Source organism: Panthera onca, chromosome C1 (genome assembly GCF_046562875.1).
Source record: "Panthera onca isolate mPanOnc1 chromosome C1, mPanOnc1 haplotype 2, whole genome shotgun sequence".
NCBI classification, from domain to species: domain Eukaryota; kingdom Metazoa; phylum Chordata; class Mammalia; order Carnivora; family Felidae; genus Panthera; species Panthera onca.
In genome coordinates this window covers 168,373,799-168,396,710 of record NC_138346.1, presented here as the reverse complement: position 1 = coordinate 168,396,710, position 22,912 = coordinate 168,373,799, and the positions used below count along the sequence as shown (strand labels likewise).

Sequence of the window (22,912 nt, the reverse complement as noted above, 5' to 3'; positions counted from 1 at the left end):
GTTGTATTTTATGTATATTTAACATGAAAAGAAGAAATCGTATGGTTTGCTTAAACGTTGTGCCTCTAAATAGCCAAGGCCACTTCCTTCAGAGTCTCCCTCCTCTGAAGAAAGAATAAACTTGTCCCTTACATATCCTTGCAAAAGATTTTTGAGTCCATCTTTGGCTAAGTGGACACATTCCGTCTGAACTATGTAGGTAGCCTCAGAGTCAAGTGTAACTTTCTTACCATAAACTGTATACCAGATAACCTACCACCTCAAGAATAATGTATCTGTTGGGGCGCCTGGGTGGCTCAGTTGGTTAAGTACCCAACTTCGGCTCAGGTCATGATCTCACGGTTCGTGGGTTCGAGCCCCACATCAGGCTCTGCGCTGCTGATGGTGCCGAGCCTCTTGAGATTCTCCCTCTCTGTCTTTCTCTGCCTCTGTCCCGCTCGCTCGCTCTCAAATTAATAAATAAACTTAGAAGAAGAAGAACGGATCTATCTACCTGTTTGCCAGCCTGCCTTCAGTGAATTTTCTCAGGGACCGTTTACTGAGATTCAGTGAATTTGTCTCAGGGACTATTCACTGAGATAAATGCAATTTGTTTCAAGGCTAGCAAGATAAATGCTGACAGTATAGAAAAACCACTCATATTACTGAAGGATGTCCTGTGTTTTGACACAGGTGCTTCATAATGGAGGACCGGGGTTATCTGGTGGCACATCCAACCCTCATTGACCCCAAAGGACATGCACCTGTGGAACAACAGCATATTACCCACAAGGTACTTGTTGCAAAGCCAATAGCGCAGTGCACCCACAGCCTCTGCCTCATTAATTATGTGGCCTATGTTTTCTGTCCACTTGGCCTTGTTAGGAGCCCTTGGTAGCAAACGATATCCTGAACCACCCCAACTTTGTAAAGAAAAACCTGTGCAACAGCTTCAGTGACCGAACAGTCCAAAGGTTTTATAAATTCAACACTAGCCTTGTGGTAAGTGGATCCTTACGTTCTCATATCTCATCCCACTGTGGAATATGAAATGAAATAATAGTTAATATCTGAACGGTATTCCTGGCTCTTTCATTGCCTGAGAATTATAGAATGAGAGGACAGGACTTTAGTCCAGCTCACCAGCCTGACCATTGTGGGCTATAAAGCCCAGAGTGGAGCAGTGAATGTTTTAAGGTCTCACACTTGGTATTTTGTTTTGGTTTTGTTTGTTTAAAGACTCACCCAGTCAAAACCCTTTGAAATGTCTGCTGAAGTCCTTTCCCACAGTCTTATATAAATACGCATGGTGCCCTGTGTTCCCCTCTTCCTGTCTTCTAGAGATCCTGCAGCCTCCTTAAATTCCTAAGGCCAAATTAGGTCATTTCTTGGTCATCCACCCAGTTACATGGGAGCTTTCATGTAGATCATCCAAAAATAATTTCTTTTTTTGTAGCTTAGAATACTCTTAAGTATTTGATTTAACTGCAAACTTACCTAGGTAAGATTAAAGATCTTAAGAAAAAACAAAGGTCTTAATATTCTTATTAAATTGTAAATAATCTTAGCTGGGAAACCTCAAATGGGTAGTGACAGAACCAATGTTGAAAAAGTTATTCACAAGAAGTAAGCTTTTTACTTAGAATAGTTACGTATATCATTAAATGTATAGTTAAAAATTTTCAAGATGTATTGGTTGATTGAAAATCCTACTCGGGGCGCCTGGGGGTGCTCAGTGGTTAAGCATCTGTCTGACTCTTGATTTTGGCTCAGATCACAATCTCATGGTTCACGAGTTCGAGCCCTGCATCAGCCTCCTCACTGACAACATGGAGCCTGCTTGGGATTCTGTCTCTCTGCCCCTCCTACACTCACATGTGTTCTCTCTCTCTCTCTCTCTCTCTGTCTCTGTCTCTGTCTCTGTCTCTCACTCTCAAATATGTTTTAAAAAAAGAAAATCCTCTCAAAAAAAAAATTGGGTAATAGAAGAGTTTAAAATTGAATACATTAATAGCACAGTATATTCAAAGCAAAAGAAGTCATTATTACTCTCTTTAGACTTCACACCCTTCTGAGGAATACTCTCTTTAAAGCAGATAATGACACACTTGAGTATAATCCAAAGGAAGCTGCCGGGTAAGGTTGTTCTATGAAAATCTGATTTACTGTGTGTCTTCTACCACTTGTACGATGATTTCCTGAGTCTTCGGCAAACAAAGCCAGCATACTCTGGGAGAAATTTTTCAGAAACGCAAATTTTAGTGGAATATGAATTAGGATAATTTCTTAACAGCTCAAGTTATTCCAAAATGGAACCTGGAGCATTTCTGGGTATTAGAGCTATAATGGGATGATAAGCTTATATTATTGCTTGGGCATCTTCCAGGCTCTGGAAAATCCATCCAGACCCCTAAGAATCCATTCAGTGCCACAAGTCTCAGAGGTAGGTTATCCTCACCATACACATGGAGGGGGACGACTGGCACAGTAACAAGCAAGGGATTTCATAGTTGGCCTACTACATTGGACACACATGCAAAAAAGAATGAGCATGCTTTACAATGCTGCTTTTGAATCTTTGGTTTTATATGTGGTAGACAAATCTGGCATTTCAAGAAGCTGGCTATCACATTTTCTTGGTAAAGAATGAAGAAAAGGATGCTTGCTTTAGTTATTTAAATATTCTGTTTAGGGGTGCCAGGGTGGCTCAGTAGGTTAAGTGCCCAACTCTTGATTTCGGCTCAAGTCATGATCCCGTGGTTCGTGAGATGGAGCCCTGCGTCAGGCTCTGTGCTGATGCGAGGGAGCCTACTCGGGATTCTCTCTCACCCTCTCGCTCTGCCCCTCCACTGCTCAGGCTTTCACTCTTGCTCTCTCTCAAAATAAATAAACTAAAAAAAAAAAAAAAAGGAAAAAATTGTTTTTCCAGTTGTCAACAGTAACTATATATTTTGTAGCCAGATAAAGTTTTAATAAGGGAAGGGAAGCAAAAATAATATAAAAACAGGGAGGGGGACAAAACACAAGAGACTCTTAAATACAGAGAACAAATAGAGGGTTGCTGGAGGGGTTGTGGGAGGGGGGATGGGCTAAACGGGTAAGGGGCATTAAGGAATCTATTCCTGAAATCATTGTTGCACCATATGCTAACTTAGATGTAAATTAGACAATAAATAAATTTTTAAAAAAATCAGGTTTTAATGTACACTGTTTCCAGCAGGTGGTTGAAGGGTTGTTTTCACCATGATAGGGCTGACTCTTTGCATTGTTGTCTGTCACTTCTGACCCCTGCATCGTCTCCAGGGAGATTTGACGAACCTTGTGCACGGCAGCCACTGTTCTAAGTACAGACTGGCGAGGATCCCAGGAACCAACGCGTTTGTTGGCATTGTCAACGAAACCTGCGACTCTCTTGCCTTCTGTGCTTGTAGCATGGTCGATCGTCTCTGTCTCAACTGTCACCGGTAAAAATGCCATGGGTCCTATTCTCTGTTTACTACACTGTTAAATATCCTCACTGGTGCTAGTCATTTTGAAGTGGTATCTGCAAAGTAGAAAGCACAGGGGCGTGTCATGGAGAAAAGGAAAGGCCGGGTAGCAGAGGCATCGACAGCTGTGTGGTTCGCAGCATCCTTGTCCAAAAGTAATGGATGGAAGCCAATCATAGTGTAAACCTTTGGTCATAACTTCCTTTTAACTCTCCCTTTTAACTAGCTCAGAATTTTTTTTTTTTAATTTTCTTCTGGTCCATGTACAGCATATAGTTTGTTATTGACCCTCTGCATAGTAATTTTCTTATTGCCTTTCAGAATGGAACAAAATGAATGTGAATGTCCCTGTGAGTGCCCTCTAGAGGTCAATGAGTGCACTGGCAACCTCACCAATGCAGAGAACCGGTAAAATATACATATTACATAAATGTATGTGGCATACAAAGATACATGCACCCTGGGAGCCTCATTTATAGATTTGTTTTGGGTTGTGTTATAAGAAGTGATTCATTCTGATGATGTAACTGTTCACTGAGCCAGATTTCAAGCCTTCCAATGAAGTCCTCTTTCAGGTTTAAATTTAAACGCTGTGAAAATGTTCAAAGTATATGTGCTCTGTACATATAAAGTAGGGGACTGTTAACAAGCATTCGCAAAGTGTCTGCCATGTGTCAGATACTTTATGCACATTGAGTCACTTGGTTTTCAAATTAACCTTGTGATAAATCTATAGGCACCTTTTATACACACATGTGCTTACACATAATATGGCATTATTTATATTAGCGACAAGTTTTAAGACGACAGCTAAATAAACTGGGGTAAGTCCCTTCTCTAGAACTTAAATGAAAGAATCCTGTGTATGCTGATATACTAGTAAATGTTCGTTTAGTCATAGAGAAAATGTCAAAAGGGACCTTCATTAAACTGTTAATAGTGGTTACCTCTGAAAAGTAAGATTTAGAGTGGTGAGTCAGGGGAGGTAACATTCACTTCTCTTGTATACATTCCCGTTTTGTTGAATATTTATGATTTTCTTTTTATACATATATTGTTTCTATTGTACATAAAGACAAACAAATTGAAGCCCAGAGTGGTTAAGTGGTTAAGTGTACATAAAGACAGACAAATTGAAGCCCAGAGTGGTTAAGTGGTTAAGTGTACATAAAGACAAACAAATTGAAGCCCAGAGTGGTTACATATAGGTGGCGAGAATTCAAACCCAGATCTGTCTGAGGCAGTCGGGGACCAGAGGCATGATGAGTTTAGAACATGAGTTGTATTGGTCCTAACCTCCAGACTTGTTCCTACATAGAAACCCAAGCTGCGAGGTCCACCAGGAACCGGTAACATACACAGCTATTGACCCTGGCCTACAAGATGCCCTTCACCAGTGTGTCAACAGCAGGTGCAGTCAGAGGATGGAAAGTGGGTAAGCATTGCCCATTGCTTGCCTTGGTATCAACACGATACTGCAGGCGTAGAGTCTAGTAAGGAACGGCAACCTGGAGCCTCATTGAGCTTTGCCAGCTGTTATTTATTACTCTCATTCTTGATGTTTTCTAAATATGTACCAATTTTTCAGACCCAAAATTGATTTCTGTATGCCTTTTATCCACTGGTTGTAATGTTGTCCAGTTTTCACTATTTATAGCTGCTTGGCATTGGTACCATATATTAGTCACCTCCTCTGTGGATGGGAAAGTTACTCTTTAGATAAAAGGAATGAGAGGGGACATGGCACACAGAAGCCAAGGGCAAGGGGCAGGGGCTTTTGGGTTCCTGAAACAGAACCCAGCTCTGTGGGTTATAGCTGATCAGTTCTGCTTTTTTAGAAAGCAGATAGGTTTCATGGTAGCTTTGAGAATCAAAAAACCAACAACTACATGTCCCCTGCTGCGTCTCCCTCCACTCTAGGATGTTTGGGCTTAGCCATCATGGGAGCAGTGGCTGTGGTGGGCTGTAGGGGTGGTGGGAGTGGGGGTGATCTGTGTATTACAGCTGCCAATTGCCATTTGGTTGTACGGTCAGCGGGTAGAACAGGCAGCCAGTTCTGCTTTTAGTGCATATTTTAGCAAAGGAATGAGAGGGTATCAGATAGATTAATTTGGAATATTAGGCACTAACTCAAAACTAAATTTTTTTTTAACGTTTATTCATTTTTGAGAGACAGAGACAGAGTGTGAGCAGGGAAGGGGCAGAGAGAGAGAAGGAGACAGAGAATCTGAAGCAGGCTCCAGGCTCTGAGCTGTCAGCACAGAGCCCGACACAGGGCTCAAACTCACGAACTGCAAAATCGTGACCTGAGCCGAAGTTGGACGCTCAACCAACTGAGCCACCCAGGTGCCCCCAAAACTAAATTTGAGGAACACTGCACACATCCTCTTAGAGAGTCTTAATGCACTTAACATATTAAAAGTTCTGAGAAATTGGCAGGAAAGAAAGCTGTTTAACTTGCCTCATGTTTCCCAAATTGATTTGACCAGGTTTCCTTCCTCCCCCACCCTTTTTTTTTAAATGACCCTACACTTGGGGGATGTCAGGCCAAAATCTAATGAACCTTGGGGCCACTTGGTCTTTTGAGATGATTTGGAATAATCCTCTTCTAATCTGTGATGTGTGGATTTTATGGTGTGATCCACAGAACTGTTTTATTTCTCTCATTTCCATGTTGTTGAGAGACATAAAACAGCTATGCCTTGGCAGATGGTTGCTATTCTTCTTTGTATAAGGAAAGGAAACTAGAGCTCAAGGACTTACGGCACCAGCAAGTAATGGAGCTCCTGAGAGCTGTCTGATGCCCAAGTCCATATGCTGTCCCCTGCCCAGCACAGCTTCCTGGAACACTCAGCATCATCTCTCTGGCAGGGACTGCTTCGGTGTGCTGGATTGTGAATGGTGCATGGTAGACAGCGATGGAAAGACTCACCTGGACAAATCCTACTGTGCACCCCAGAAAGAATGCTTCGGGGGGATCGTGGGAGCCAAAAGTCCTTATGTGGATGACCTGGGAGCAATAGGTATGTTTGTTGGGAACCCAGAATATTTGGATTCTTGAATACGAATTTTTTTTGCCTCTACGCGAGGACAAAAATCTTCAAATGATCCTCTACCCTAGTTTCCCGTTTCCTTCCTTTGCCAGTAGTTTTTTAGTTACAAATCCAAGGCAGATAATTACCTTCAAAGCTGGCTTAGATATTCTATGCAGAGTAAGCAGCCATGTATCCTGCCAAAGTTTACAAGCCTGGAATTCATTCCCATAAAGCTAGTTCTGAGAAATGTCAGGCCTGGTTTCTGCGTGGCTGAACCATGGAGTTTGTTTGAATTTGAGTCCCAGCTGTCAGGAGAACAGGGCCAGCGATGGGTGGAGTGACCACTGCACATTGGTCTCTCCTGCTGCAACGTTGCCTCATGATATTTGCAAGGCAGAAGTTCTGTGGCTACAAGTCAGTACTTCAGGTCCTGGAGTCAGCAGAAGCCAGAGCTATCTAATGGGTAGCTTAGGGTCGGGGACAGGGACACTGGAGGGAGGAACGTGTCTGGGATCAGGCCCCAAGACCTCAAATATACTTACTACCTGCATCCCTCCTCTGAGATTTTCTCGGTGTCTTTCTGGAGCTAGTACAAGGTCCCAAAGCTTCCCTGGGAGGTGAGATATTTAAACCCTTATTTATTTTTTTAAACACCTCCCCACATTAGCCCGTCTATAGAAGAAAAACTCCTCCTATGTGAGGAAGGATCCTGAGCTCACATATTATTACTGAACCAGCTTAGGATGTAGTTGAAGTGACCTTGTTCTAAAACATCACTTTATATACCCACCTGCAGTTTCCTACGTGACTGTGCTAATAGTGTTTTAAAGGGAACCTATAAGCTTTGAAGTGTGATCCTGTTTAGGAGTCCTGCAACTCACTCGTTGCCATAAAGGACACCAGGTACAATAAATTTGTGCCAAGAGGCCCACGCTGCCCTTACCTCTGTGCTACATGACTTCTCTTCCAAGAGTAGCCCACACCCCGGGGAGCTAGGCTCTTAGCACTGGGCAGCATATATTTAAGTGATTCTCATCTACTCACTTGTTTTAGTAGTCCTTGCCAAATGTACTCTTGCTCTGCCGAGCAGCCGACATTTAATTTGAGAACCAGGGATTAACAGAAGCCACTCGTCCCACATTCTGGTGGATCTTCTTTGAGGTTTTCAAAACTTAAAGCACCTGCTCTTCTCTTCAACACACCCCACCCCACTCTAGTCCCTCCATCTTACCACCCCCATCCCTACTTCCTACCACACTTGGGAAATCTTGACAAAGGACATCTATTTGTTTGCTTTAATAAAGGTGATGAGGTGGTCACGTTGAACATGATTAAAAGTGCCCCCGTGGGCCCCGTGGCCGGAGGCATCATGGGATGCATCATGGTCCTCGTCCTTGCAGTGTATGCCTACCGCCATCAGATTCATCGCCGGAGTCACCAGCACATGTCTCCTCTTGCTGCCCAAGGTGAGCCCCAAATGAATCCAAAGCTCCTCTGGGAGGCAGCAGCCTCCCTTGCGTCCTTCCAGAGCTGAAAAGACAGTGGCCAGTCGTGTAAGCCCCTAAGTAATTCTAAGAACAGCACTACCTTTTCCGTTTTCATGGAGTGTGATTCGGAAGTCCCCAAAGCCTACTTGCTACCTTTAGCCCGTGGCTCATTCTTTAGTGTCTCAACCCTGTGAGCTTCATTTTGATTCCCCAGAAAATCCCCCAATGCTCTCTCATCTTACACACATTAGCCGCCCACGGCATGCCTCTTGAATAAGCCAGGCAGGGGAGCTGGGATGCTTAGTGGGAAATTTCGTTCTTCCCTCAACTCAGATGTGCTGTCTTTGCTGTTCCAGACAGGTGAGGCAAAGATAGCCTGGGTCCCTGTTGGCAAGACCATGAGTCTGTTCTATTGCAGCTGTTATCCCGTGGTGTGAAGGAACACGTGCAAAGCAATAATCACAGCTCTTGAAGAGGAGAATTCATTGGAGCCAGATACAAAATGATTAATCTGCAATCATGGCTTCCATACCAAGAGTTAAATGGGATATCGGTGCTCGTTTGCAAGGACGAAACCATTTAATGGGCTTCCCCATGTTTTGTAAAAGGCCCCAGGGATTTATTAACCTGACCTTTATGGAGATAAGGTTCACTCATCGTTCTGGACTTGGTCAGGGCCACTTTGCTCATCCTTGCAGCAGTAAGGACAGAGTGATGCTGGAATAGTTCACTGTGGCCGCAATCCTGATGGGGCAGTGGGGTGGGTGTGGGGGGCATCTTGGGATAATGCTGCCTGATTTAGTAACAGGACTAATCACAAAGCTCCTTCCCCGTGGTAAGATTTGGATACCCAGATTTCCCCTTGGTAAGTATGTGACAGTCATCCAGTGTTACCTTATACCTGGCCTTTTATAGGGTTTTGTGACACCATTTTCTTGGCACACTCAGCCATGGCTTTAGACCCCTTCCTTCTGTTTGAGGTACATTGGTAGAGGACTAAAGATCCATTAGCCTCTATCAACTTCTTTGCTCTCCTTTCTTCAGAAGTTAATTTCAGGTGCCTCTCTTGATTATTCATTTCTGGTCCTCCCTGTTTTGATTCCTGCTACCTCCTCCTTTAAAAAAAAAAAATGGATGGGACATGGGACATCAGTTTATTCTTTTCCAAGTTTGGACTCGTTCTTGATGGAATGCTGTCACCCAGCCATCAAAATGAGGCCTCCACAGGGTATTAAAGTGGGTGATTTTGTTTGATTAAATAGTCATGTTTCTTTCTCTTTAATGATGGGTAGAAATGTCAGTGCGTATGTCCAACCTGGAGAATGACAGAGATGAAAGGGACGATGACAGCCATGAGGACAGAGGCATCAGTGAGTATTCAAGCTGCCTCGTTGCGGAACGTGTCAGCAGGAGGCTAAACCAGAATAAATGTTCTGTCTTCTATCCTTTTGGCGTATATTACGATTTAAGAATCTTAATGTGGCGAGGGTTTTTCCTCCCCCATTTTCATTAGGAATAAATAAGTGTAGGTGTTTGCTTTGTTTTAGAAAATCTTAAAAGGAGTCTTGATGTTCCTTTTCTCGTTAAGTGCTTTGTCCTAACACCTCACCCTACCTTTTCTTTCTCCTCCTCATTGCTTTCCAGCATAGTATTTCAGAAAGAGAATCATCAGGTGATATACATTGTTTTAATCCCTCCGGGGATTAAATGTATATAATTCAGTTGCAGGGGGGAAGAGCATTTCTTTATCAAAAAAGAATTCAATTAGCGTGAGATACATACCTTGGCCTACAACTGTGTAGAACGTGTCTTCTTAATGCATGTTGGAGACCTGTGATGAGGAACTTCTCACTGCCCTTAATCCTCAAAATTAAAAAAAAAATTATAATAATAATAATAATTTACTTCTTCTATTTCTCCAAAGAACAGCTCCCCCCAGTGTGTGAATCAACCTGCCCAGAGCAAATGTACTCTATATAGTAAGGATACTGGCACAAGAGTGATTAACTGTCTTCTCCCCACAGTCAGCAATACTAGGTTTATAGCTGCAGTCATCGAACGACATGCACACAGTCCAGAGAGGAGGCGTCGCTACTGGGGTCGATCAGGAACAGAAAGCGATCATGGTAAGGTCTAGCTCCTTCTGAAGAGTCTGGTGGGCTCCCTGTGGGCCAGTGTTCACATCCCCTCTTCTCCCTCCTGTTCTGTGCTCAAATTCATTACTTTGGCATAGTTTTCCAAAGGACATATTCCAACATGGCACATTTCTAGGAGCCCAAGGGTAGTTTTGATTTTTGTCTCGGCACTTGCAGGAATAAGAGAGATGACCCTTGGGCACACAGATTGCATCTAAGTGTTCTCCATGCATAAAGGTTCACATTGTCTGAATGGAACCCGCTTACCATTCCACGTGATCCTTGGTAATTGGCATCCACATCAGTTCTGCTACCCACTGTTGTTAGCTGGCCAACACCAGCATCCTCAAGGGCTCTCTCAGCCACGTATACACTTTGGACATGACAAGAGTTCATGCTTCCTTCTGGCATTCCCCATCCTGACCTCCAGCCTTGCCTGGAAGGTTCAGAGAAGCCTTCACCAAAGAGACAACATTTGCACTGGGCTTAAAGGCTGATGAAAGAAAAGTTGGGGCAAAGGAGATTCAGAGGCAAGCGGACTGGTGTATATAGTCACGGAGGTTATAGAAGATGCCTCTAAGATGCTCAGAAAAGGGTCGGCACTAAGGCTGAGCGGGCTGTGAATTATCAAGTCCACATGCTGTACCAAAGACTTGGCCACCACCTAGCTTCTTACCTTGCCAACATCCGGATGGCTTGTCGTCACAGGGAATAGCAGACATGTCCCGCCCTGTAGCCATCACTGCCAGTGTTCTGCAACAACATGACAGGAGTGTGGGGCCTTGTAATAACTTTTTGTAGTTGTAAGATCTTTTTGTTTTTCATGTGCTTGTTTAATTTGCTAGAAAACTTTATTTTCTTCCCAGAATCAGATCTTTTTTTAATGCATAAATAATGCATTTATACCTTTTTGACTCTTTCTCCACATCTACCCTAGGAAAAAAAAAAAAAAAAAGGAAGTCTACAAACAGTGAGCTCCCAGCCCTGTGCTAAAACATGCAAGGAGTGGATATTCGTCAAGGCAACCAGTGTTGCCTTTTATATGACAGCCAGGTATTCAAACTCCCTTTGGAAAACAGAAGCCAAAACTCTGATTTGTAAATTGGAGGTTCCTAATTTGAGCTTTGAATGACATTGTTCTCACCAACTAAGTAGAAACTTCAGGTTTCTATGCAGAGTCAAAGCACAACTTAAATTTTTCAGTTTGACTTTCTGGGGTTTTTTCCCCCTAAAAACCTTTGAACCTGCATAAATTCATTCTGCCAGGCAGTTCTGTGCCTCTTCTCCTTTGAATAATAAAACAGGTTTGAGGCTACTAAAGTTCAACAGAAATAATTTCTTATTCAGCAGAAATACTGAATCCTTTCTCTCTCTTTCCTTCTCCCCGGATAGAAATTGCTTCAATACGAAATTGGAATTCTGAGTGACGTTTCCAATGTTCCATTAGCTCTCCCATTGTCCTAGTAAAATGGTGTATGAAGCAACAGCTTAGATGAAAGCAGTAATGCAGTGTCAGTATCTGAAAGCTAAGGAATCTAGCTAAGGGCTTGCTTTCTTTCATTTTTCACAATAATTGGATCCCTGTTATCCCCGAGGAATGAAAAATAGTTCCTCGTGCAGATAGAATGCAACACCAAAAGAAATGGAAGACATTGACATTCCACATAATTCCAAATGTACCACAAAAATCAATAGCATTTAACTGCATGTTGTCATATCCCTGAACCTGAATGGTGGGTCACTAAAAGTGGTGGCATCAGGTTAATGTCCCTGTGATGCCAAGAATAGGCCATGGGTAGGTTCGCATGAAAACAAGGAAATCTAATCTCGTTGTTTTGTCAGTACCCTTCTTTCTCAGCTCTGTGTTCTTTTATGCTGTTTGCTAGCACAGTGGGGGGACCTTGTGAAGGGGCGGCCTCGTTTCTGTGAGGCCGAGTGATTATGGAAGAGCTTATAAGATAGGGCCAAGCACAGCTCACTTGGAACCCACCTCTCCCCCTCAACAGGTAATGAGATCTTAGTGAAGCTACTTTGGACCTTAGTTTCCTAATAATTAAAATGAGATTAGAAATGTCTCCCTGGTGAAGTTGTGAGCACCAAATGAAATAGCATATGGCAGGTGGGAGGTCAGGGTGACTTACCCACCTCCATACCCACTCTGCCCTCAAGGAATGTACAATCTAGCAGAAAACTGTAAATGAATGCACGTACTCATAAGACTGATAAAAGACTGAATAGGACAGCTTCCTTAAAGGACCAGAACAAAGAAGATAGGGAGCTAGTTCACTTTTATCTGCATGAGAATCATGGAAGTCCCCTGGGGGAAGGTGGCCTTGGTGCTGTTGGTGCTGGCCCTTGACGGGGTAAAATTGTAGCACCGTGGTTGTTTGCAACCCGGTGAGCATTTTTACCTTGGGTCTGTTCCACAAAAGGAAACTCAAAGGAATAAAACACATAAATATATGAGTACTGAACAGATTAGATTTTCAGGATGTGGTTCAGAATTGTGATATACCTAGAATTAAAACCGAATGTCACCAGGCCAAACTTGTAGACTTCAAGCTGTATTTTTATTTAGAAATACAGTTGACCTTTGAACATCATGGGCATTAGGGACACCAATCCCCACCCTTGCACAATCAAAAATCCACATCTAGGGGTGCCTGGTTGGCTCAGTTGGTTAAGCGGCCGACTTCGGCCCAGGTCATGATCTCACGGTTCGTGGGTTTGAGCCCTGCACGGGGCTCTGTGCTGACAGCTCAGAGCCTAGAGCCTGCTTCAGATTCTGTGTCTCCCTCTCTCACTGCCCCTCTCCCACTCTCTCTCACTCTCAAAAATAAAACATTAAAAAAAAATATTTTAAAAAAATCCACATATAACTTCTCACCCCCGCCAAAAGAAAAACTTTACTACTAATAATCTGTTGACTGGAAGCCTTACCAAGAACATGAACAGTGGATTAGTCTACATTTTGTATGTTACATGTATTATATAATGTTTTCTTAAAGGAAGCTAGAGAAAAGAAAATGTTAAAATCATAAGAGAAAGTACATTTACAGCCCTGTCCTATATTTATGGAAAACTAGCCTGCGAGTAGACCCATGTAGTTCAAGGTTACTCAGGGGTCAGTGGTATTTCATGTGGCCAAGAGAGTTTTGTATTTCAAAGGAATCTTATTTTAATTTTGCACCTTAAAAATGCTAAAATAAGAATAGTTTTTGAAAGGTAGAATTATTTTCGTCAATATTCTAAGACCACTTAGAATGACTGTTTTTCAGCCCTTGACGATTTACTGTTATACTCGCAAGTAGCAATTAAAAACAATTACTACCTATTTATGCTTTAATTCTATATGTCTGCCCATTTTTTTCTTCTGAAAATCTCATGTTCTATCCATTCATCAACTGGCTTATCTTTAGGTTAAAAATCACCAATGTGTATTTGTCCCTTTTGAATCTGCGTGTTAGTTACCAACTCATTAGAAACTGGATATAAATGTATTTAAGCAACATTTTTTTCTTTGTAAAAGGGAGACCTCCTCCTAGTGAAGCAAATTCCAAAAAGCTTAAAAGGTGAATGGTGAGCCTTGAAAACCTGGTCAAAAACTGTAGAGTGCAACTTAGGGCCATTGTTTTTTGGAGGCGCGTGGATATTCTCCCACAGTAACTCTCTGTGACCACAAGGTGGAGAGTGAGTCCCCAGAGTGACCTAACCTCCCCACCCATCCAGAGAGGTTTCTTCAGGAACCATCAGCTAAATATGTAAGCACAATACCAAAAAGCCTGATCTTGATTCCTGTTCTCAATGGTCGCCTGGTCTCCTTCCTGAGCCTACTTTTTGCTTGAGGTCCCCTTTTCAGAGACTATACTGCACACACCTTTGGATAGTAAGAAACTTTTCCTTTGAAAGTATTGGCTGATATCCTTTGTGTTTTCAATAGTGCTTCTTCTGCCTTGAGTCATACTGAATCTGTCTTATTCATCACTGTTCCCAGCACCCAACAGAATTGTCTGGTGCTAAGTAAACACTCAATTTGTTAAGTGAGAGCATGTGTTTGGCTTTCTCCTGCTTCTCCACAGCTTGCTATCCCTCCCTCCAGATTTTCATTAATTATTGAGATAAGAGGAAGCTTGAGTAAGTTACAGAGGGGCTGAGCAATACTGCCACACTGAGAAAATTAAACAGAATGTCCCAGAGCAAGGGGTTCACTTTGGAAGACCCTGTGCTTGGGTTCTCATCAGAAAGCAAGAGCAGGAGAAATGGGGGTGCCCCTGAGGTGCTGTGGGAACAGCTCCATCATTAAAACCACCCTTGAGCCTATGATCAGCCAGGTCCAGAGCACCCCTGACATGTTAAGTCGGAACCCCTGGGCAGGGCCCAGTGAATCCTGGAACGTCTTCATTGTTAGATGAGAATGTCACACCAGATAAAACCACAGATACCCAAAAAACTCTTAATACCATTGCTTTGGGAGCATAGTAATGTGATTTTGAAAAATGAAGTGCCTGCTCTGTGTGAGGCATTGCGTTGAATATTAAGAGTACAAAAATAAATGGAAATTCACTAATGGCCACAACGGCCCTAAGTTTTATTGCATAGTAAAAATCTAAGCTAGAGATGTGCACAGAATGCCATTTAAATTCACAGAAGGGGCAACAGACCCCACGTGGGCTGGCAGGATGGGGTGCTGGGGGTTTGGGTTGCTTCCCAGAGAAGACCTTTAAAAACTGAAGCATGAAGGACAATAGCCGGATGATGGAAGGTGGGAGGGTGAGCTCGGCAGAAGGCCTGTCATGAATTTTACACCAGGAATGTGAAAATGAGTTAACAGTTTCTGTGGGTGCTTGTAAATGAGTGGAGATGGGAAACCCTTCAGGAGGTACTTGGAGGCAAGATAAAGACAGCCTAGCACTAAAGGTTGGCCAACAATCATCAACATAGATGCTGAGATTTTGCTAAAAGTGTGTCTTCTACTTGAGTCCCCTACGTGTGAAGCACATGGCAGCTTAAGCACACGCAGCACTCTGTAACTGGGGCTTCAGCGTCTACCATCCAGTCTCACATTCCAGACCGAGCCCTGCTGACGCTGAGAATCCCATTCTGGCTCCTGATTCTTGAGGAAAGGCATCACTGTTTCCCCAGCCCTGAACTTAGAAACCTCAACCTTATCCAAGGATGTCAACCTGGATCTTCCCCTCAGGGAAGTCAGTTGGGCCACCAAAGGCAACCTACTCTGAGCTCGAACAGTGTCTTGAAGCCGGCCGCTTGCCCTACGTAACACAGCCGCTGGCCCACTTGAGGTCCTCATCATCTCCTTGGGCCAGCACCGCAGCCTCCTGTCCTCTGAGCCTCAGTCCCACCTTCTTTCCAGCCGCCTCACTGCCACAAGTGATCATCTTCAAGCACATGTTATGTCCTTGCACCCTCCCCTACCTCTGGCCTGTTGCTAAATCCCAGCTCCTAGCTCAGCCAGCCTTCCTGATCTGGTCTGAGCCCGCATATTCAGTCTCCTCTCCTGCTGCTTTCTCCCCCATACCGAGCTTGTTATCATCCCCAAAGCCCCTAGAGGCTCTCGGGCTGTTGTGTCTTGGCATTTGCTCATCTCCCAGCCTGCAGTACCTTTCCAACCCGCTCTTTACCTAATGAACCCCTTCTCTCCCATGAGGGCCACTTTAAGTGTCCTCGTAAGGTGTCCTAAGCCAAGTTAATCAGCTTTGGTATCCCTCTCCATGTGCCTCTGTTTGAATACCTTTGTTTCCCCTTCTTGACTGTGGGCTTCTTGGGAGCTGGAGCTTCCCCCTTACCCCTTTTTTGATTGAGCCCCCCACCTGGCACCAAGGAGACTCTCAGTGATGATAGACGCCTATGTCCATGAACTTCACCCTCTTCTGCCCCCTTCATCCCTGACACTTGGGATCTCCGAGTCTTTTCATCCTGACTCAAAGTCATCACCCCCAAAACCCCCTAACTTTTAACTGCTTACCAACTTCTATTGTTTCCACCTCTGAGATACTTTTAAATCCGCTTAATCCCATACCCCTAGTTTTAATTCTTAGTCTGTCATCTGGGCTGTTGCAATAACCTCCCAACTGTCCCCTCTATTTCCTTTTTATTCATCTTCCAAACTGCCACGAGAACTCTCTCTGAAACACAGAAACTGTCATGCTATTTTTTTTTTCCAGTCTGTTCAGAATGTATTTTTCCTACATTTTCTCTGCTTTGGCCTTTATAATCTGACTGTAACTCACCTTTCCACCTCTCTCCTGCCACGTTCTCCAACTGCCTACCTGCACCTGTCCTAGCCACATGGTACAGCAGTGGCCTTGGCTTTCCACACCTCTAGGCTGTGCTCCCGTTCCCTTGCTCATATCCACTTACCAAACTCCTACATATCCTTTTAAGCCCAACTGAAATAGGAGTTTTTCTGTGGAGCTTTCTCATTCTTCCAGCCGGAATTAGTTATTCCATGTTCTCGATACCAGTTATACCTCAACTATAGCACTTACCATCATCTGCATTAGAATAAACCCAGCTTCACAAATAAGTCTCCTGTTCGGTTGTGAAATCCTTAAGGAAAAGAGACATCTCTTATTCATGTTTTGTAGCCTCCCCCTCTGGCTGCATAATGGTCTTCAATGAATGAATAATTGAACGGATCTATGCTTGTATTCATTTTATTTCTCAAACTCTAGCTTTTAAGCTCCTTGTGCAGGGAGATTTTCACCTTGGTGTCTCCTGCAATGCCTAACACAGTATCTTGTACATAGTAGGTGCACAATAAATATTTCTGGAGTTAGACTGACTTAAATAATTCTGTCATTTGCAAAATGGTTCATTGAGGACAGAGAATTGCCTTTCTAATTTTTGCACCCAGCATACATTTTCAACCATATCCCATTCCTGCTTGGCTGTATGCAAGCACATCAATTTTGCACCACAAATGTGACTAGCACTACCCATGGGTGAGCTCTGATTGATGCTAACCGTAGATGCAGTGGAAATATTAATGAGCTGTCACTTCTCAAAAATTTTAAAGGGGATTTTTGCAATATTTAAAAACATGCCAGAGTTCTTGGAATGGAATCCTTTGATCAGCAAGGGCATTTTCTTTTGAAACGTGTATTACTTAGAATACCAAAAGAAATTAATCTTTAAATACAGTGAGCCAGCTTACACAGAGAATAGTTGATTCCTTTGCTAGTTGCTATGGGTATATGTGGAGTTCGTATCTCATCAGGTACTGGAACTTTGGGCAAGTTCATTAACCTCTCTGATCATCATTTCCCTCACTTGTATAATTTGTGTGTAGGAATTCCAGGACACCAGTGTGTGTCGTAGAACAGATATACACACAATGGAGACGCTTGTTTTTGTCCTTGCTGTGAGATCACGTGCAGCCCAGCTTTCTCCACCAGCCCCCAACTTGACTTGAATCCTATTAGGACTTTGTTTTCCTTTTCTCTTTTCTTTTCTTTCTTTCTTTTCTTCCTTTTTTTTTTTTTTTTTTTTTTTTTGAAGCTGCCTTTTTTATTTTTCTTTCTCCCTACTTTTTCTTTTTCTCCCTTTCTCCCTTCTTTCTTTCTCTCTGTCTTTTTTCTTTCATTCATTCATTCATTCATTCATTTATTCATTCAAATAAAGTTAATCTTACCTCAGGGAAAAGTGTAGGAGGATAGTCCCAAATGTCAATGGTAGTTATCTGTGGATCAGGTGGGAAGAGCGATGATTTTAGTTTTTGTTGTGTTGATTTGGGGATTTGGGAAAAAGCTTCCTATATATATATATTTTTTCTTATCTGTACTTTCTCAGGTGTGTAAAATTTTTTATTGTGTAATTGTTGGGGGGGGCGGTGGCGCAGAGGAGAAACAGCTAACAAAAGATCTCTTCAAAAATAAGCCACTTTGACGTCTGCTGGCAGCCTGCGGACGTTTGCACCCATGTAACACAAAGATAGGAACATCTCCCCGTGCCCTAGAAATCTTCAGTCACATCTCCCTGTGTCTGGAAGCTCTCAGCTGCTTGTTCTGTTCATTTTCTAGGTTACAGCACCATGAGCCCACAGGAAGATAGTGAAAACCCCCCATGCAACAATGACCCCTTGTCAGCTGGGGTGGATGTGGGGAACCACGACGAGGACTTGGATCTGGACGCCCCGCCCCAGACGGCCGCCCTGCTAAGTCACAAATTCCACCACTACCGTTCCCACCACCCCACGCCGCACCACAGCCACCACTTGCAGGCGGCCGTGACAGTACACACCGTCGATGCAGAGTGCTAACACTCTCCTGACCTCCATGAGAAGATGGGAGCTGGGAGGTACAGAATGTTCTGGAGGGAAGAAGAACCAGCATCGGATAATCCACAGCAAGAGACCCCTTGTGTTCGTGCTTTGTCCAGAGTGGTTTAACTCACTTGCTGCCTGTCAAATGTGTTTCGGAATGAGAAACAACAACAAAATCACTTTTGTGAAAGTGCGAAGCTGGTTCTGAAATGGAGGGGAAGTAAGCCTGATTAACGAACCTGCCATAACACCAATGGGATGGAGCAGAAGGCAAACCTCCAAACACAGAGGCGAGACCCATAAACGAAACATTGGGAACCTTCGTTAAGCTGAGCCAGAGGAATGTCCCAAGGAGCCAGAAACATTCGGCTCTCCTTAACTGGAAGAGAGACAAGTGTGCCCAGCCGGAGACTGGGAATGTGGCACATCCAGACAGAAATGTGTGCTTTCGGAAGATCTCGCTTTGTTTCTGGCGGTACCTAGATACCACAGTTGCTGTATGGAACTCCTGTTAAGCTCTAAATGATGCATCTCAAAATTTCTAAGTAAAGGATTATTTTTCTACTATTTATTGAACTTTCAAACATTCTCAAACTTTGGGGGAAAGAAAAGGAAACACATGAGAAATTGTCAGCAATTATCCCTAGCTGTTTTGTGTGTGAAGTGGTTGACTAAGGAGTTCTATTATTTAACTGATATCCTCCCACTGCCCCACTCTACAAAATGGGAAAATGAAGAAATCCTTCTCTCTGACTTGTTTACATACATTTTCTTTAGAACGTCATCTTATGGAAACCTATCTTTTTTTGTAATGCAGTATTCTTTATGTTTGACAGAGGCAGGGAAGACAGAGGAATCCAAAATGCTTTCCAAGAAATGTTATGTCTCTTTTTCACTCATTTCCACTCCCCGTACGATGCTTTTCTCAGATGTCTTACAAAACCTAGTATTACAACCCCAGCCTTTCGGCTAAGGGAGGGATGGATTTCTTCTTGTGTTAGAGACTATAAATTTTTAAGTGTCCCATTTTGATTCTGAAAATATTGAGTACATAAAGGAAGATGTTTTTAAACTTCAAAATTGATTCTTAAAGATTTCTTTTGATATCCTAGTTCAAAGCTGCTGCCAGTTATCCGAGAAGCTATCCACTGAACTGCTTTGTGACGTATACAGAGATTAATCCGATCTGGCTAATATAACGTGGGGCATTGTATTTTTAAAGTAGTGTTCTAATTACAGTGATGTATTTTAGATTCACATCTTGTGATTCAAATATGTTATAAAGACATTCTTGCACCGTGTGTGTGGTAAATCTCCGTTTATATGTAGTTGGAAAAAATTCACTGAATAACGTTTTAATGATAGGGTATCACGACATAATGTAAAAAAAAAAAAAAAACAATTGGTTCTTCAGCAGTACAGAAAGTAAACTGTATGCGTGCTATCAGGAAACCCCTTCGTACTGTGTATAAATTTGCAGTCTAGTGAAATAAACTGTATGAACGGACAGTCTTAGTGTTTATAGTGATGTGTTCACGTGCTGCTGCTTGTGCCTCGTGGAGATTCTGTTCACTTTGTAACCCAGCAGATCAGTTACCAAACTTAGTGGGCCTCCTCTCAGTGCTACTGTCGACGTCAGGGGGTTCTTGACATCTTGAAGATGCAAAAAAAATTGAAGAATATAAGGGGATAACATTAAGAACAAATGTTAAGGGGTGCCTGGGTGGCTCAAGTCACTTAAGCATCCAACTTCGGTTCAGGTCATGATCTCACAGCTCATGGGTTCGAGCCCCTCATTGGGCTCTGTGCTTACAGCTCACAGCCTGGAGCCTGCTTCTGATTCTGTGTCTCCCTCTCTCTTTGCCCCTCCCCTGCTCGTGCTCTGCATCTCCCTCAAAAATTTAAAAAATTGAAAAAAACATAACAAATATTAAAAAATGTGCGGAACATAGGTCCCTCTTCCTAAGCATCTACATTCATGCCATTAATAATAAATAATTCTCTAACTGCTGGAGAGAATGGGGACTTCCCTGTCTTCCCAGAAAATTAAGCCTCTCCATTTTGTTTGCCGAAGTTGAGAACCTTTGTGTGGTGGCACTAGCTTTGTGGGATTCCTACTAGATGGGAGAAAACCTGGGTATTTTCAGGGAAAGAATTACAAAACAGCTTAATAACATGTTAGAGCCTACTCGAAGGTAAGAATAGAAATGCACCTTGTGTCTTTTGTGCTAAGTATCTCCCCTGTTCTGAACTTGGGGGGATGGGGACAGGTGGAGAGGAGGGCAGGGATTGAATCCTTCTAGCTGAATAAGAGCACAGAACTATTTTACGCCCCCTGTAGAGCGTGGCACACAGGTTTGTGAGGTTTTGCCCTTCTAAGCTCCCTTTTGTTCCCTAGACATTGCATATAGTGTTGTTTGAACATTTGTTGTTCGTGTTCTTGTTTCAAAGGAAAATTAAGTGCTTAGGAACTTTTTTATCCTGGTGACCGATGTTGGTTCTTCTTGTCCCTCAGATACCATTGCTTGTTAAACACGAGTCTTCCCTGAAATCCTAGAGGGGGAGGTCCTAGCAATGCCTTCCCATTCACTAAGACCTCTTAATGCTTATAACCAATACTTACATCAGTGTTGACAAGTTTCAACAGCTAAGGGTGTCCCAGATCACTTGCTACCTCTAGGAAAGGGAGTTTGCTATTTGGGGCCCAAACAACACTGGTTCAGACCCACGTAGCTCTGAGTACATTCATCTGCGTTTCTAATATGTTTATTTTAGATATTTTGATTTTTTTTGTGTGTTTATTCATTTTTGAGAGAGAAGGAGACAGAGCGTGAGCCCAGGAGGGGTAGAGAGAGAAGGAGACACAGAATCCGAAGCCGGCTCCAGGCTCCGAGCTATCAGCACAGAGCCTGATTCAGGGCCTGAACTCACAAACTGTGATATCGTGACCTGAGATAAAGGCAGACGCTTAACCAGGGACTGAGCCACCCAGGCACCCCATAGATACTTCAGAAAACGTTGTTGTTGTTGTTTGTTTGTTTTTCCTCTGCTTCTTGATTTAATTTGAATGCTCAACTAAGCCTTATTAATATTTTTATGTGAAAAATGTTTTCAAATTGACTCAGGCTTATTTTGCACGTCAGCGTGACTGGTACGTGGAGAGAAATTGTGGAAGATCACTTGAGCTCGTTTCCCTGTGGGGATGGACTGCTGTAATGGTTACACTTTCAGGAAAAAAACAAACAAAAAACCTATTTCTGGTAGAATAATCAAATCAAAATGCGTCAGCGCATTCTCATCTGTGTTGTCTTTGGTCTATTTCTGAACACAGAAGTAGTGATTTTCCTGGCTGAAATACAATGCTGTATTCAAATTTTTTTCTGATTTTTCAGTAAGGAACACTATGTTGAAAGATCTGTTTCTATGGCTATTATAAGATAGATAGTCTAATAGCTAAGGTGTATATAACAGTATATGTAGATAGATACACATCTGACATTTTTTAGGCTTCCTTCTAACCTCCCTCATTGTCCTATACTGCTAATTAGGGCCTCTCCATCCCTTATTTCAGTGTTTCCTCGTCTTCTTAAAATTCATTACTACCCTCCTAAGGAGAAAATTTTGATTTATATTCACCCTAACAAGTTAGATATTAGCAGATCAGATTTTGTTAGATGGGTTGGAGCTTTGGAGGGCTACACAAAAATCAGTTTCTTCTATATCTTTTTATTCATGCTTTGGATGTGTGTGTGTGGTTTATTGAGGTTTAAGTGCCATATACATTGTAAGATATTTAAAACTTACGTCATGGTGATTTGATACATGTATTCATTGTGAAAAGATATCCCCCATTAACACTTCACTGACTTATCTTTGGTAAGAACATTTAAGTTCTCTTAGATTTCAGTTGTACAATATAGTACTGTCAACCTTGGATCCTCAGACCTGTTCATCTTAGAGTGAAAGTTTATCCCCTTTTACCAACGTCTCCCTTTCTCCCTCCCTGGTAGCCCCTGGCAGCCACTTTTCTGTTTCTAGGAGTGTGAGTTTTTTTTAAAAAAATTTTCATGTTTATTTTTGAGAGAGAGACAGACAGACAGTGTGAGCGGGGGAGGGGCAGAGAGAGAGGGAGACAGAATCCGAAGCAGGATCCAGGCTCAGCCATTAGCACAGAACCCGACCCGGGCCTCAAACCCACGAACCTCGAGATCATGACCTGAACTGAAGTCGGATGCTTAGCCGACTGAGCCACCCTGGTGCCCCTATATGAGCTTTTTTATAGCCTTAACTAGATCCTACCTTCCTGAGGCAAGGACTGTTTCTTATTGTCTTTGTAGTGTTCATGGTACCATACCCTGTACTTTGCAGGGAGGGCCTTCGATGTTTGTTGAAAAGATTAAACGTCTAGAGTGTCAGCTGCGGTCATAATTACAGCTGACCCTTGAAAATCACAGGGGTAAAGGGCCCAGACTCCCCACAGTCTTTTGACTCCCCCCAAAACTTCTAA

General features: G+C 42.9%; 1 protein-coding gene across 1 annotated transcript in view; it reads left to right on the top strand.

Annotated features, from left to right (window-relative positions):
* CACHD1 (cache domain containing 1) overlaps nucleotides 1-19,914 on the top strand; it is a 208,290-nt gene extending 188,376 nt beyond the window's left edge. The window contains exons 18-27 of the mRNA XM_060623464.3: nucleotides 673-772; nucleotides 865-981; nucleotides 3,283-3,443; nucleotides 3,789-3,875; nucleotides 4,786-4,902; nucleotides 6,339-6,490; nucleotides 7,807-7,968; nucleotides 9,282-9,359; nucleotides 10,014-10,115; nucleotides 18,164-19,914. Coding sequence (XP_060479447.1) covers nucleotides 673-772; nucleotides 865-981; nucleotides 3,283-3,443; nucleotides 3,789-3,875; nucleotides 4,786-4,902; nucleotides 6,339-6,490; nucleotides 7,807-7,968; nucleotides 9,282-9,359; nucleotides 10,014-10,115; nucleotides 18,164-18,402 — 1,315 coding nt within the window. The 3' untranslated portion in view covers nucleotides 18,403-19,914. The remainder of the gene's footprint in view (nucleotides 1-672; nucleotides 773-864; nucleotides 982-3,282; nucleotides 3,444-3,788; nucleotides 3,876-4,785; nucleotides 4,903-6,338; nucleotides 6,491-7,806; nucleotides 7,969-9,281; nucleotides 9,360-10,013; nucleotides 10,116-18,163) is intronic.
* The last annotated feature ends 2,998 nt before the right edge of the window (nucleotides 19,915-22,912 follow it).